A 16,588-nucleotide genomic window follows, 5' to 3' on the forward strand; every position below is an offset into this window, starting at 1 on the left:
AATGCTTTGGCATTTTCTTTACTTTCAGTAATAGGTCTGTAAGTAACTAACTGTCAAAATAACAGAAAGGCCGATGGCAAAACTTCAGACAAGGACAAGGACAGTTAAACAGAAATTCAAAAGATGCGGCCCCAGTTGACTTTGAAAATGACATATCACTGTCTGTGTCACCATCGAAATCCATAGATGTTGTTATTTCAAATGCATGTCCCCTTTCAATGACGTGATAAGTGTTGATTTACTGCAAATCAACCACTGACACTGAAGATTAACTTATAAATGTGGGGTCTCATTCATTCAGGTTTTAATTGTTGGAGATTTGAAAGATGTAAGAGTTTTTAAAAAATTCTGTTACTCTCTTAATCCAATCCTTTTTCTCACCATTTTTGCTTTCAGTATTTGATTTGACATTGAATTCTTTTACTCTAATTCACATTTCTTACCCAATCCTAGCATGGTTTATTTCACAATCCTTCTGTTTGTTTGGTTAAGGATTGACACATTTGCTAGTCCTGGTCCCAGATGCCTGGTGTTGCATTTATCAGCTTGCACTTGCTGTGCTTTTATCAGCTCACACTTTCAACAACTTGCCACCTGAAAAAGTCTTTATGTGCAAGGGCAGGTCTTAACAGCGGATGCCAAGCCTGCTGCAGCAAATATGGGCCAAATAAATTTTCATCATCCAGAGGTGTTTTGGTATGACAACAGATCACAGCTATTTACTGTGAACCTTGTTCCTGTAACTGCAAGTAGGAACATGCACATAAACAGGGAACAATGAAACAAAGCACAACTCCGTGATACACAACCTTGTAAATATGACAATGCAAGTTAAATTCAGATGTAACAAGAATCAAAATTCACTTTGGGCACAATCAAGAAATTACACCCAAAGTTCATTTAAAATTACGCTGGTGAGGTTAGGCTTCAAATTTCTGCCATGATCCAACGCAACTGGCCAATATAAGAGAACATTAATGATTCTTATTTCTTTCTAGAAGCATTCCTCCATATATTTAAGAATTAAAACCTGTTGCAGTTTTAATACTAAAGCCGAAAATGGGTTTACGACCAAAATAAGCCTCCAGTCCTCCAATTGTAAGCAATTAGATTTATAGTCACTGAAAATGAATTTTAAGAAATGATACTGAGTTATTGGTTTCATTGGTACACAGTAGTCAGTTTCTTAGTAATTGTTTTTTGAATATGAAACAAAACTTCTCTAATGTGCCTACTAGTTTCTGTGCACATAAGAAAATGAACACAATTTGAAGAGCCTTCCATATCTGGTGGAGTCTCAAGTTGGATCTTGAGGCACAGCTAAGTCTTGTCAACAGGGCCTGGTCTAACAGATGGGATCTTCAAACTGGCGTAGAAGATTGCAGAAAATACAAATAATTGGTTTTGAAAATTACATTTAAAATTCCCCGACTTTTGCACTGGTTCAGCCAATTCCACGCAGATTGCCGCAATATTACTACTGTAAGCAAGTGGAGTCTCTACACCAGTAATTTAATAAGGGCTTCCGGTCCTCAGAGTAATTGGTTTTAAACAGCTGTGAATTACTTGCAGGGAGGGGTGAACTGTACTGAACCATTTAAGTTTAATTGGTGGACACTAGTCACTTTCTTGGTAGGTTAATTTTTTTTAAATAAAAGAACTTTTAAAAGATGCCAACTAGTGCCTGCATACCTAAGGGAATGAATGCAATTTAAATAACCTTCCAGAACTGGCAACATCTCTCAATTTCGACCGGGGTTGTTGTCAGTTTCATGGGCAGGGCCTAATTCGGGCAATATAATTCTTGAATCAGCATAAAAGATCACAAATAACATGAAGGTAAATGGTTTTGAGTAGAACTCATGCTTAAAATTCTCCAGTCTTTTGTTCTGGTTCAGCCAATTGTACTTGAATGTGAGTGCAAAGTGTGTTGAAAAGAAGGCAGAAAGCTGTCCCAAAAAAATAATTTACTGATTCTGAATATTTATTAATGTAATCAAATTACTTTCTGAAGAATTTAATACAAACTATTTAAAGTTCTCTTTGTAAACAGGTACTAATCTACTGGTGGGGTATTTACAAATTCTTTACATATGCTAAAATATTCAATTCTGACCTTCTAGATGTCCTGTAAAAACTATCAAGTGGTGAAGAATTACGCCTTTACGAGAAGAAACTAACACCTTGATTAGCAGCTGATTTTTAAAGTTAATTCACGGGATGTGGGCTTCGCTGGCTGGGCCAGCATTTATTGCCCATCCCTAGTTGCCCTTGAGAAGGTGGTGGTGAGCTGCCTTCTTGAACCACTGCAGTCCATGTGGTGTAGGTACACTCACAGTGCTGTTAGGAAGGGAGTTCCAGGATTTTGACCAATCGACAGCGAAGGAATGGCAATATATTTCCAAATCAGGATGGTGAGTGACTTGGAGGGGAACTTTCAGGTGGTGGTGTTCCCATCTATCTGCTGCCCTTGTCCTTTTAGATGGTAGCGGTCGTAGTTTTGGAAGGTACTGTCTAAGGAGCCTTGGTGTATTCCTGCAGTGCATCTTGTAGATGGTATGCACTGCTGCCACTGCGTGTTGGTGGTGGAGGGAGTGAATGTTTGTGGATGTAGTGCCAATCAGGTGGGCTGCTTTGCCCTGGATGGTGTCAAGCTTCTTGGGTGTTGTGGGAGCTGCACTCATCCAGGCGAGTGGGGAGTATTCCCATCACACTCCTGACTTGTGCCTTGTAGATGGTGGACAAGCTTTGGGGAGTCAGGAGATGTGTTACTCATCACAGGATTCCTAGCCACTGCTCTTGTAGTGGCGTTACTGAGCCACCCTTGGTGATGGACATTGAAGTACCCCACCCAGAGTACATTCTGTGCCATTGCCACCCTCAGTGCTTCATCCGAGTGGTGTTCATCAGCTGAGGGAGGGCAGTACATGGTAACCAGCAGGAGATTTCCTTGCCCACATTTGACCTGATGCCATGAGACTTCATGGTGTCCAGAGTTGATATTGAGGACTCCCAGAGCAACTCTCAACTGTATACCACTGTGCCGCCACCTCTGCTGGGTCTGTCCCGCTGGTGGGACAGGGCATGCCCAGGGATGGTGATGGTGGTGTCTGGGATATTATCTGTAAGATATGATTCCATGGGGATGACTATGACAGGGTTGCTTGACTAGTCTGTGAAACAGCCCTCCCAATTTTGCGACTAACCCCCAGATATTGGTAAGGAGGACTTTGCAGGGTCGACGGGGCTGAGTTCACCGTTGTCATTTCCAGTGCCTAGGTCGATGCCAGGTGGTCCGTCGGGTTTCATTCCTTTTTTGAGACTGTGCGGCATTTTGATACAACTCAATGACTTGCTAGGCCATTTCAGAGGGCATTTAAGAGTCAATCACATTGCTGTGGGTCTGGAGTCACATGTAGGCCAGGCTAGAGTCATAGAGGTCTACAGCACAGAAAAAGCCCCTTCGGCTTATTGAGTCTGCGCCGGTCAAACAAGTACCTAACTATTCTAATCCAATTTTCCAGCACAAGGCCCATAGCTTTGAATGCCATGGCATCGCAATTGCGCATCCAAATACTTCTTAAATGTTTTGAGGGTACCTGCCTCTACTACCCTTTCAGGCAGTGAGTTCCAGATTCCCACCACCCTCTGGGTGAAAAAATTCTTCCTCACATCACCTCTAAACCTCCTGCCCCTTACCTTAAACCTTGGTTATTGATCCCTCCACCAAGGGGAAAAGTCCTTCCTGTCTACCCTATCTATGCCCCTCATAATTATATACACATCAATCATGTCCCCCCTCAATCTCCTCTGCTCCAGGGAAAATAACCCCAGTCTACCCAATCTCTCCTCATAACTAAAACTTTCCAGCCCAGGCAACATCCTGGTAAATCTCCTCTGCACTCCCCCTAGTGCAATCACATCCTTCCTATAATGTGGATTCCAGAACTGCACGCAATACTCTAGCTGTGGGCTAACCAGCGTTTTATATAGTTCCAGCATAACCTCCCTGCTCTTATATTCCATGCCTCGGCTAATAAAGGCAAGCATCCCATATGCCTTCTTAACTACCTTATCTACCTGTCCCACTACCTTCAGGTGGACATGCACACCAAGGTCCCTCTGATCCTCGGTGCTTCCCAGGGTCCTACCATTCATCGTGTATTCCTGTGCCAAGTGCATCACCTCACACTTATCCGGTTAAATTCCATTTGCCACTGATCAGTCCATCTGACCAGCCTGTCTATATCCTCCTGTAATATAAGGCTATCCTCCTCACTATTTATCACCCCATCAATTTTCGTGTCATCCACAAACTTACTGATCAACCCTACATTCAAGTCTAAATCGTTTATATATACCACAAACAGCAAGGGACCCAACACTGATCCCTGTGGAACCCCACTGGACACAGGCATCCAGTCACAAAAACGCCCCTCGACCATCACCCTCTGCTTCCTGCCACTCAGCCAATTCTGGATTCAATTTGTCAAATTGCCTTGGATCCCATGGACTCTTACCTTCGTTCTCCCATGCGGGACCTTATCAAAAGCCTTGCTGAAGCCCAAGTAGACCACATCAAATGCATTGCCCTCATCTACACACCTGGTCACCTCTTTGAAAAATTCAATCAAATTGCTCAGACATGACCGCCCCTTAACAAAACCATGCTGACTGTCCTTGATTAATCCCTGCCTCTCCAAGTGCAGATTAATTCTGTCCCTCAGAATTGCCTCCAATAGTTTCCCCACCACTGAGTTTAGACTGACTGGCCTGTAGTTCCCTGGTTTATCCCTTTCTCCCTTCTTGAATAACGGTACTACATTGGCTGTCCTCCAGTCCTCTGGCACCTCTCTGGTTGCCAGAGAGGTATTGAAAATTTTTGCCAGCGCCCCTGCTATCTCCTCCCTTGCCTCACTCAACAGCCTGGGATACATTTCATCTGGGCCTGGAGATTTATATACTTTTAAGCCTACCAGACCACTTAGAACCTCCTCCCTTTCTATGCTATTTTCTTTAATTATATCACAGTCCTTCTGCCTGATTTCCATACCCACATCGTTCCTCTCACTTGTGAACACCGACACAAAGTATTCATTTAGAACTCTACCTACGTCTTCCGGTTCCACACACAAATTACCACAACAGTCCTTAATGGGCCTTACTCTTTCCCTAGTTATCCTCTTGCTCTTAATGTACTTGTAAAATAACTTCACCTGCCAATGTTTTTTCAAGCCCCCATTTTGCTCTCCTAATTTCCTTTTTAAGTTCCCCCCTACACATTCTATACTCCTCTAGTGCATCCGCTGTTTTGAACCCTCGGTATCTGCCATAAGCCTCCCTTTTTCTCTTTATCCAATCCTGTATATCCCTCGACATCCAGGGTTCCCTGGATTTGTTGGTCCCTCCCTTTGTCTTTACTGGAAACTGTTGGCCCTGTACTCTCCCTATTTCCTTCTTGAATGAGTCCTACCGCTCTGACGCAGACTTACCTAAAAGTAGCTGCTTCCAGTCCACTCAGGCCAAACCATATCTGATCTTATTAAAATCGGCCTTCCCCCAATTTAGAACTCTGATTTCTGGCCCATCCTTGTCCTTTTCCATAACAACCTTGAATTTAACGGAGTTATTATCACTATCTGCAAAATGCTCCCCCTACCTCTACCACTTGCCCGGCTTCATTCCCTAAAATTAAGCCCAGGACCGCTCCCTCTCTTGTAGGACCTTCTACGTACTGGCTTAAAAAGCTCTCCTGGATTCATTTTAATAATTCACTCCTTCTAAACTTGTCACACTATGACTAACCCAGTTGGGGAAGTTGAAATCCCCCACTATTACTACCCTATTATTTTTACACTTCTCTGAAATTTGCCAACACATCTGCTCTTCTATTTCTCTCTGACTGTTTGGGGGCCTATAGTACACTCCCAGCAATGTGATTGCTCCTTTTTTGTTTTTAAGTTCTACCCATATGGCTTCATATGAGGAGCCTTCTAAGATGTCATCCTCCTTACTGCTGTAATTGATTCCTTGATCAATATTGCAATACCCTCTCCTCTTTTACCTCCTTCCTTTTATCTTGCAATATTGAGCTGCCAATCCTGCCCCTCTCTCAACCATGTCTCTATGACAGCAATGACATCATACATCACGTGTTAATTTGTGCCCTCAACTCATCTGCCTTATTCGTCAGACTCCCTGCATTAAAATAAATACCATCCAGCCTTGCCAAGCTCCCTTGTGTCTTAACTGGCCTACAATTTCTATGCCTTCCAGATTCATTTGCTCTCTCTTCTAATTTTGGCTCTGCATCTCCCCCTGCTGAACCTCCCCTCAGGATCCCATACCCCTGCCAAGTTAGTTTAAACCCTCCCCAACAACACTAGCAAACCTCCCCGCAAGAATGTTGGTCCCATTCTAGTTCAGTTGCAACCCGTCCGCCTTGTACAGGTCCCACCGCCCCCAGGAATGGTGCCAATGTCCCAGAAATCTAAAGCCCTCCTTCCTGCACCATCTCTCCAGCCACGCTTTCATCTGGGCTAACTTCCTATTTCTATACTCACTAGCGCGTGGCACTGGAAGTAATCCAGAGATTACTACCTTTGTGGTCCTGTTTTTTAATCTGCTTCCTAGCTCCCTGAATTCTGCTTGCAGGACCTCATCCCTCTTTCTACCTATGTCGTTGGTCCCAATATGTACCACGAACTCTGTCTATTTGCTCTCCCCCTTTAGAATGCCCTGCAGCCGTTCAGTGACATCCCTGACCCTGGCACCAGGGAGGCAACATACCATCCTGGAGTCACGTCTACTGCCGCAGAAACACCTGTCTGTTCCCCTTACTATCGAGTCTCCTACCACTATTGCTCTTCCCCTCTTTTTCCTCCCCCCCATGAGGCATGGCCACTCTCAGTGCCATGAGCGTGGCTGCACTCCCCAGAGGAACCGTCACTCTCACCATTTTCCAACACAGAAAAATGGTTCTCGAGCGAGATGCACCCTGGGGATTTCCTGACTACCTGCCTGATACCTTTCTTCTCACTGATGGTCACCCATTCCCTCTTTGTCTGCACTTCCATAAGCTGTGGGGTGACGTCTAAAAACGTGCTAACCACGAAACTCTCAGCCTCGCGGATGCATCTCAGTACCTCCAACTGCCGTTCAAGCTCCGAAGCTTAGAGCTCAAGTAGCTGCAGCTGGTGGCACTTCCTGCACACGTGGTCGGTCAGAGCGCAAGGAGTGTCTTAGACTTCCCACATGTTGCAGGCGGTACATAACACGGGACTGGGATGCCCTGCCATGCCTCTAGTTGGAAAAAAACCCTTACTTTAAGTTAAATACAGTAAAAAAAAGTTAAATTATTTATGTACTTTAAATAAAAACTAGAACCCTTACCTTAATCTATTTTAAACTGGAGAAAAAACTGGAGAAGGTAAGTACGCCAGATTTCCTTCCCTAAAGGACATTAGTGAACCAGTTGGGTTTTTACAACAATCGACAATGGTTTCATTAGACCTTTAATTCCAGATTTTTTTTTATTGAATTCAAATTGCACCATCTGCCATGGTGGGATTTGAACCCGGGTCCTCAGAGCAATGCGGGATCTCTTCCTCCATTTACAGGGGCCTGCAATTGTGATATGTCAGGCTAATTTAAAGAAAGAAACTGGGAATAACTTGTATTTATATCAGGGTCTCTGGATTACTAGTCCAGCGACAATACCACTATGCCATCACCTCCCCCTCAATGACATCTTTGTAATGACATTTTAAGGCATTCACAGCAACTAGCTGAGTTGATGATTAATATAAGATCTTGGAGGGTATATTTAATATAATTACTACCCAGGATTTAATCCCAGATTAACAGTCTATGCCAGGGTTATAACCAATGCAGTTGGTAAAACGGAGTTATTTAAAAATCCCAGATGGAAACTTTAAACAACTGTCATAACCTATGGTTTTAAGTGTTATGTTTGAGATGCAACCTTAAATTCAGGAATCAGACCATCAGTTCTTGAGGCTTTACATTAAACTGATTAAGACATTTTATTAAACTACACAGGTTAAAATATACACACATGGCTACAAATTACTACTATCATAGCTTTAACAAATTTCCAAACGAATTTCCATTAAGGCAACAGCAACCCATAGACTTAACCAAGCACCAGGCAAAGCATTTTCACCTTACAAACTCAAAATGAGGTTCTTTTCACTGTGGAGCCAGTTGGAGGCTTGCAGCTGCCTTTTGATCTTACATTGCCTCTGCATGCACACCCGAAAACTACTGAAGTTATACCTATCACCACTGATTGAATTCAAATTCTCATTGTTTCACCAGTCTTTTTGAAACTTTACCTTTTAACAACGAAACCCCATTCATAGTACCAATTTTATTAGTAATATAAACATATTGCTTGGTAGCTGTTAGAAAGGCATCAAGTTTTCACCCCATTTCTTGAATGCTCTATTCAAAAAATGCAAATACATGCTATCTCTCTTACATATCAAAACTAGTACATATTAAAGCACCCAGACTAGCTGCCTTTAATCCAACCAAGGCATACCCGCAGAGTAAACCTCTATTTTAAAAGAAAAATATTTTCCAAAATATCATATACATTAATAGCGCTTCATGACAGTCAGTCGTGTTAAAGCATCATTAACCTTACACAATTGATAATGAACCCCAATTTACATGAACTTCCTGAAAACTGAACAGGAAATGTACAACATTCCAGTACTACCCTCATTTAGTATACAATTAATTCTATTCTTTGCTGCAACTACTCCCTCAAGTGTGCAGGATCTCTTCCTCCATGTACAGGGGCCTGCAAATGAGATATGTCAGGCTAATTTAAAGAAAGAAGCTTGAAATAACTTGTATTTATATAAGCAATTTTCATGTCAAGATATCTCAAAGTGTTTTACAGCCAATTAATTACTTTAAATGGTTGTGTAGGCAGACGCGGCAGCCAGTTTGCACACAGCGAGGTTCCCCAAACAGCAAAGAGATAAATAACCAGTTAATCTGAGGAGTATTTCAGGGGTAAGAATTGGCCAGACCTGAACCCACAAATTTGAATGATTTTTGACCTGAACCCAGTCAGTAAGCAAATTAAAAAGAGGTTTGAAACCATACAATTTTATGCATATTACTTATTCATTCTTTAATTTAAAATTAGACAATCTACATCAGTCTAGTGGTCCAGTCTGGATGGACAAATAATAAAAATCAACTCATTCTAATTGAACATTATGAAGCCCATGTAATCAAGCAGTTGTCATCTAATCATTTTTTCAAGGTATATCATGGCAGCAGAGCACTATTACAGTATAGATTTTTACAGTTTTGAAGTTTAAAAATGCTGCCTTTAAAAACACTGGTTAACCAATGAAATACATTTTAAAAACTGGAATAGTAATTCAATGTATAGCCTTATGTCTGGGCATGTGACGAATAACACATTTGTATCTTCATTCTCAGCATCATCAGGATTCGATTAATTCATTGGAATTGTTCTGTTGTCAACAGAAAGTCTGATTGTAAATTACACTGTGTGAAATAAACAAGGTGACATTGTGAACACTGCAGGTGAAGATAGTTTGTTACTTTGCATATCAATCAGTTTCAATATTAGGATAGGAGCTACTAGCGTTTCAAGAATCTCTAGTAGAGTATTTGAATTCAAGTTTAATGATGATACTAACGATATAGTTGAAGCCAATGATGTTTCCAAAATATTGATTCAGGTTATTCCAAGTTCCAACTTCCAGAAGACCCAAATGTCTAATTTAATGGATTTAAATGGAAAAATACTATTACACTTCTAACATATGAAAGTTCTACATCAAGTTTAAACTTTGAGTCAGTTCAGAACAAAAGTACAATTGAAGCTCCATACCAATACTGATTCATGGATAAAAATATTCAGCCATTGTACTTTCCCAATGGCTATATGCATAACACATTGCAGAAATGGTACATATACTGACTAGGGAAGGTTCCAGGTTCCATCTCTGTCGTATTCAGAATTAGATTATCTTGGACAGGATGGCAGCCCAACTGGCCTGTGTCTCCAAGTTTGACCACAGACAAAATGGCTAGGGGTTCAATTTCTAATCATATCTAGTGAATCCAGGAAGTAAATCTGAGTGGAGCAGATGCAACATTGTCCCAACTGAACAGTGCACTTACTTGCAGTGCCTAGGTTATGACACAAAGAATATCAATAGATTGTCAATGATTCCCACAGGGCTCCTGGTACCCATGAAGCACATTCCACCACAAGTTATTGAGGAGGAATAAACAGACAAATTGAAGGCCAAAGGGAGCAGGAGTAATTGTTACACACAACTATTTTATTGTTTTGTAGTTTCATTTTTCATGTACTTTCCCTGGCAGAAAGGACAGACTGAAGACTCTGCTGAAAACTTTTGTTCAAAGTTGTTTCAAGAGGCCAAAAATCAGGATGAATAGATTTATGATTTTCCTTGTGTTCCTGAAATGAATTGTCCAATTACAGCCATCCTGTTGTGGAATAGGATCAAGAACTCAATGTGGAGAACTGTGAGCATCTACTGCAGAAATACTGAACAGGTACTGGGTCTCTTCATTTACAGAGAGAGGTGAAGGAAGGGCAATCAGAGGAACCACAAATAGTTACGATCATTAAAAGGAAATTAGGGATTTAATACAGATATATCACTAGTTCCAGTTGATTTCCATTTCAGAACATGATGGGAACATGGTTATTGAATAGCAGGTCCACTAACCATAATTTTGTGAAGTTCTATGAAAAAAGCAGGTAAAATTCCTATTCAGAAAGAGACAAATGGGATCTAGTCCAGTTAGCTTGAATGACTCTTCTAATCACTAGATAAACCCGCTGAGCCATTGTGGCAGTGACAGCATATATTCTTAATAAAGGAACGACCGAGGAAGAAAAATGACCCAGGACTTCAAAATGCTAAAAGGAATGGAAAACATGGGCACAAGCAAACAATATAATCTTGGCTGCAAACTCAGAGCTAGCAACATGGTTACAAAGTTTATGGGTCTGAAGCAAGACCTGAAATTAAAAGGATCCCATATATATATATAGTCGTGGATATTTGGGATAAACTACATTTAAAAACAATTCTTGCTATACTGATTAACCTTTATAAAAAGTAGCTAGAGAAATATTAATTAACAGGGCTAATGGTTGTCAGGGCAAGTACAGACAAAATTTAAAAATACCTTACTGAACCACAAAGGTTTCAATCATGCAGAGACCATCATCTTATGGAACAAAACTGATCAACATTGAATATCATGGACCCGCATTGAAATTTAATTTTGCTTGTAAGTTTGGAGTTGTTAAAATTTCATATTTCTTGGAATCTTTGCCTGTAATTGTGCAATCCCATCAGCCAATTAAATAAGTAAAGTAGATAGAGTCTGTGAGGATGAAATTTTACAGGCTATCAGGTCTATCCAGGGAAGGCATCATTGGCCAAATTTCCTTGTTTCATACCAATTTTTCTTTAATTGACCAGAGTAATTGAACTTGCATTCTTCTCTCCCTCTATGCCTGCTTTTGACACTATTCCCCCCTATATCTCTGCACAGCAAATTTGAGGTTAGGAATTTGCTGAATGGCATCTCACAGGTGCAGTCTGATGCCCTACTACTGTGTCCCTATGCATTATATCACTGATATTTAATCTTTCTGAAGGAAAATACCTATGTATTAATATATAGATTATTTTTCTTACCTCCGGTCTAAAGCAATTTCCAGTGCTGTTTCAGTTCTCGTTTAAGTTTCATCAATACCAGTGCGTTTTCTTGTTGCAGAACAAAAGAACTCATTGTAGATAAAGGATCACCAAGCAAAGAACTCATCAAAGTCTCCACAAGGTCAGAAGCCTGAACAAAAGGGTGAAAATCTATTTTTTGAACCATTATTAGCAATATTTTAAAAATACATTCTTTTTCAGTTATTTTAAGACAAACCTGAGTGGTTCAGTCCACTCAAGTATACCTTACTTAAAAAACTCAGAATGTCTCCCTTCATTCTCTTTACCCATCTTTCCATCTTACACTTCTGAACACATGTTCTTGTGTTGGTATGATTTCATGAGCACTGTTAGCCTTGCTAAAATAAATATTTATCTGTGAACTTAGGGAAAGTGAGGGCATCACTGCTGAATCCACACATATGCTTTGCAGCAGAGGTCACTCAAAGAGACAGCAATGGGAATGCAGATGATTTTTTTTTGTTTCCCAGCTTAACAAATGTTGAGGATAATTGTGGCACCCTTCCTTCTATAATGGCTGAGATTAGCTAACTGAGCATACGCCAGGAATCAAACCATTGGACTTTCTTGGGATCTAACCAAGCACCTGATCTACTGCAAGTGGCTTAGAACATATATTGTGGTGCGTGTCTTTAACATTAATTTGGACAGTGATGCACATCTGCAACAGGTGTTTTGTAATCTTCCTTTCACAGAAACCAGATAATAATGTACGAAATCATAAGTCCAGTATAAACACACGCAGGATTGACAGTTTCATACTTGCACAAACATATAAGAGGTAAACATGTATTCTAAACCTCTGCAAAAGAAAAATATAACCTGGAACCTAAAGAACCAATTAATTTCCCCATACCTGGCTTATTACAAGGATCCGACCCTCAGCAAGCACCTGGAGCAAATGTGTCAAGTGAGCTAATGTAACTTCTTGAATTCCAATGTTAGATCCCACTGCCAAAATCACCAGTTCAGGCTTATACCTGCATGCCAAAGGCAGAATAACCTCAAAGAGCGAGTAAAGAAGATCCCCATCCCATTCATTATCCTGCAAAAAAAGGAGAAAAAAATACTTAAATTTGAAGATGCAGTTTCTGTCCCACATTTAAGTATAAAAGCTTCCCCTCTCTGGGGCTGTTGCATCTCTGCATTGGGGAGGAAAGGTCAAGGAGAAAGCAACTGGTCTCTGGTGCCTTCTGATCACTGGCTGTTGCAGTGGCTGGCAACAGTCTGACACGAGAGCACTCATTTTTAATTTTCCTAGCTTGAAGGGATTTCCTGTCTCATTAGTGAAGAAAGTAAAGCATTTACATCCATGAAGGATATAATTTATATAAAACAAATACAGAATTACCTGGAAAAACTCAGCAGGTCTGGCAGCATCGGCGGAGAAGAAAAGAGTTGACATTTCGAGTCCTCATGACCCTTTTGTTTTTTGTTTTTATCTTTGTTTTTAACAATTTATATAAATATTGGAAACTGTCTTCTAAAATGCAAGGGTAGGTCTTTGCTGGATGGCAAAGAATAGATCAAGTGAAGGTTGAGTTGAGTTCTGGGCAGATTAAAAAAGGTTCCAGGTGCTCTTGTTGCAACGATAAAATTAACTTTTAATTTCTTAAACTCACACAATAGTATCACAAAAGATTTATATATTTCACATGACTTGTCAAGGACCATTAAAATACTAGCTAATGACAGCAAAAACGGAAGTGGTGAAGTAGTACAATATCACTAAATTTTCACTTTGGACAACTTGGATTATCCAATTTATGAGGAAGATAAATGAATGTAAAATTATTCATATTTTGCTTTCCAGAACTGCAATGTATTATTCCAAAAGTCTGATTACTAAACGACAATTTAGTAAATGTAGTTTACATTTTGGTAATGAAACTTAATTTTTCATAAAGTTAGACTGATTGTTTCATAAAGTTTGGGCCTTCATTCTTTGAATGATATATATCCTTCAACACACTGTTGCAGTATAACCTCTGACTAAGCATGCGCATAAAAATGCCATGACTTTTCAGATAGGTGGTGCTGCACACAGGTTCCTACTCCAGCCACATAAAGATTCAGTCCCTGCATCATTGTGCCAGCTCATTTCGACCCTAAACTAAACCCCTGTAAGGACAGATAGATGAGATTATGGGGGATTATGTAGTACAGAGGAGATATGAAGCTGGCCACGCAAGTAATCTAACTTTCTGTTGCACTCTGTCCTTCCGTACATTGTAAGGGCATATCAAAGTAGTTCAACACCAGCTAGAGGGACCAGTCTGCTAAAATCAAATGGTATCAAACCTAGACCAAAACATTTAATAAATCTGTGAACATTTCTCTATTTGGCTGTTCTATATATGTGATTAAATGGAAGATGATTGACTGCAATAATCAAGCAACCTGCCTAACCAGCTTCATCACTGGAAAATAGCAGTATAGGAATCATTAGTTATGAGATTTATTTGGGTCCTGACTATAGCAAACAAATAGCTCCACTAAATGCCATTGAATCTGCTTCAATTATCTTTGACAAGACACGATAATTTAGGAAGTATCTAAGCACACAACGGAAACAACGTTTCAGTTCTGACTTGCTTAGTGACAGGTAAAATAATGGGATATCAATTTCTTGTTTTAAATAATAGGAAGCAACCCAAGGTGGTCTTTAAGGGACTCCCATTAATCACCTCTGCACAGCTTTGATCTAATCTGTCATCATCTTCTTAGTCATCTTCTCTCTCAAGTGACTCCTGTTTCCAGTTCTCTGTAGGCGTATGGAAACATTGCAGAGTGCACCCCTGTATCTCTGCTGATTGTCGGATTCTGGTCAGCAAGAGCTTTTTTAGAAATATAAAGGGTAAGAGAGAGGCAAAAATGGACATTGGGCCGCTGGAAAATGACGCTGGAGAAGTAGTAGTGGGGAACAAAGAAATGGCAGAGGAACTGAATAGGTACTTTGCATCAGTCTTCACAGTGGAAGACACGAGTGACATCCTCAAAGTTCAAGAGAGTCGGGGGGCAGAGGTGAGTATGGTGGCCATTCCCAAGGAGAAGGTGCTAGGAAAACTGAAAGGTCTGAAGATGGACAAATCGCCTGGACCAGATGGATTACACCCCAGAGTGCTGAAGGAGATAGCTGAAGAGATAGTGGAGGCGTTAGTGGTGATCTTTCAGGAATCACTGGAGTCAGGGAGGGTCCCAGAGGACTGGAAAATCGCTAATGTAACCTCCCGTTTAAGAAGGGAGTGAGGCAAAAGACGGGAAATTACAGGCCGATTAGCCTGACCTCGGTCCCCGTTGGTAAGATTTTAGAGTCCATTATTAAGGATGAGATTTCAGAATACTTCGAAGTGCATGGTAAAATCAGGCAAAGTCAGCATGGTTTCATCAAGGGGAGGTCATGCCTGACAAATCTGTTAGAATTCTTTGAGGAGGTAACGAGTAGGTTAGACAAAGGAGAGCCAATGGATGTTATCTACTTGGACTTCCAGAAGGCCTTTGACAAGGTGCCGCACAGGAGGCTGCTCAGTAAGATAAGAGCCCATGGTGTAAGGGTACTAGCATGGATAGAAGATTGGCTGTCTGGCAGGAGGCAGAGAATGGGGATGAGGGGGTCCTTCTCAGGATGGCGGCCGGTGGCTAGTGGAGTTCCGCAGGGGTCAGCGTTGGGACCACAACTTTTCACTTTATATATTAATGATCTAGATGAAGGAACTGAGGGCATCCTGGCTAAGTTTGCAGATGATACAAAGATAGGTGGAGGGACAGGTAGTATTGAGGAGGCGGGGAGGCTGCAGAAGGATTTAGACAGGTTAGGAGAATGGGCAAAGAAGTGGCAGATGGAATACAACGTGGGGAAGTGTGAGGTCATGCACTTTGGTAGGAAGAATAGAGGCATAGACTATTTTCTAAATGGGGAGAGAATTCAGAAATCTGGAGTGCAAAGGGACTTGGGAGTCCTAGTCCAGGATTCTCTTAAGGTTAACTTGCAGGTTGAGTCAGTAATTAGGAAGGCAAATGCAATGTTGGCATTTATTTCGAGAGGACTAGAATATAAAAGTAGGGATGTGCTGCTGAGGCTTTATAAGGCTCTGGTCAGACCACATTTAGAATATTGTGAGCAATTTTGGTCCCCGTATCTCAGGAAGGATGTGCTGGCCCTGGAGAGGGTCCAGAGGAGGTTCACTAGAATGATCCCAGGAATGAAAGGCTTAACATATGAGGAACATATACTCGACGGAGTTTAGAAGGATGAGGGGGGATCTGATTGAAACTTACAGAATACTGAAAGGCCTGGATAGAGTGGACGTGGGAAAGATGTTTCCATTAGTAGGAGAGACTAGGACCCGAGGGCACAGCCTCAGAGTAAAGGGAAGACCTTTTAGAACAGACATGTGGAGAAAGTTCTTTAGCCAGAGAGTGGTGAATCTATGGAATTCATTGCCACAGAAGGCTGTGGAGGCCAGGTCATTGAGTGCATTTAAGACCGAGATAGATAGGTTCTTGATTGGTAAGGGGATCAAAGGTTACGGGGAGAAGGCGGGATAATGGGGTTGAGAAACTTATCAGCCACGATTGAATGGCGGAGCAGACTCGATGGGCCGAATGGCCTAATTTCTGCTCCTATGTCTTATGGACTATAGCATTAATTGATTTCACCACGTCAACAAATGTCTAGCTCCGGGAGCTGAATCTTGCAGGGTCCTCTGTAATTATTCACATATTGCCAAGGAAAGGGATCTAGATTTACTTCCATTTTCCTGGATGTTCCTCAAGAGAAAGTCTGC

General features: G+C 41.2%; 1 protein-coding gene across 3 annotated transcripts in view; it reads right to left on the reverse strand.

The window, feature by feature from the left end:
* Window positions 1-8,020: 8,020 nt before the first annotated feature.
* LOC144687342 (polyamine deacetylase HDAC10-like) overlaps window positions 8,021-16,588 on the reverse strand; it is a 54,707-nt gene continuing 46,139 nt past the window's right edge. The window contains exons 19-21 of one of the 3 annotated variants that reach the window (XM_078553330.1): window positions 12,658-12,846; window positions 11,760-11,910; window positions 8,021-9,555 (exon numbers count right to left, since the gene is read on the reverse strand). In XM_078553330.1, coding sequence (XP_078409456.1) covers window positions 11,767-11,910; window positions 12,658-12,846 — 333 coding nt within the window. In that variant the 3' untranslated portion in view covers window positions 8,021-9,555; window positions 11,760-11,766. Of the gene's footprint in view, window positions 9,790-11,759; window positions 11,911-12,657; window positions 12,847-16,588 lie in introns of all 3 variants that reach the window. The other 2 variants (XM_078553331.1, XM_078553332.1) reach the window with 2 other exon arrangements.

The sequence above is a fragment of the Cetorhinus maximus genome, chromosome 12 (assembly GCF_964194155.1).
Source record: "Cetorhinus maximus chromosome 12, sCetMax3.hap1.1, whole genome shotgun sequence".
Lineage (NCBI taxonomy): Eukaryota > Metazoa > Chordata > Chondrichthyes > Lamniformes > Cetorhinidae > Cetorhinus > Cetorhinus maximus.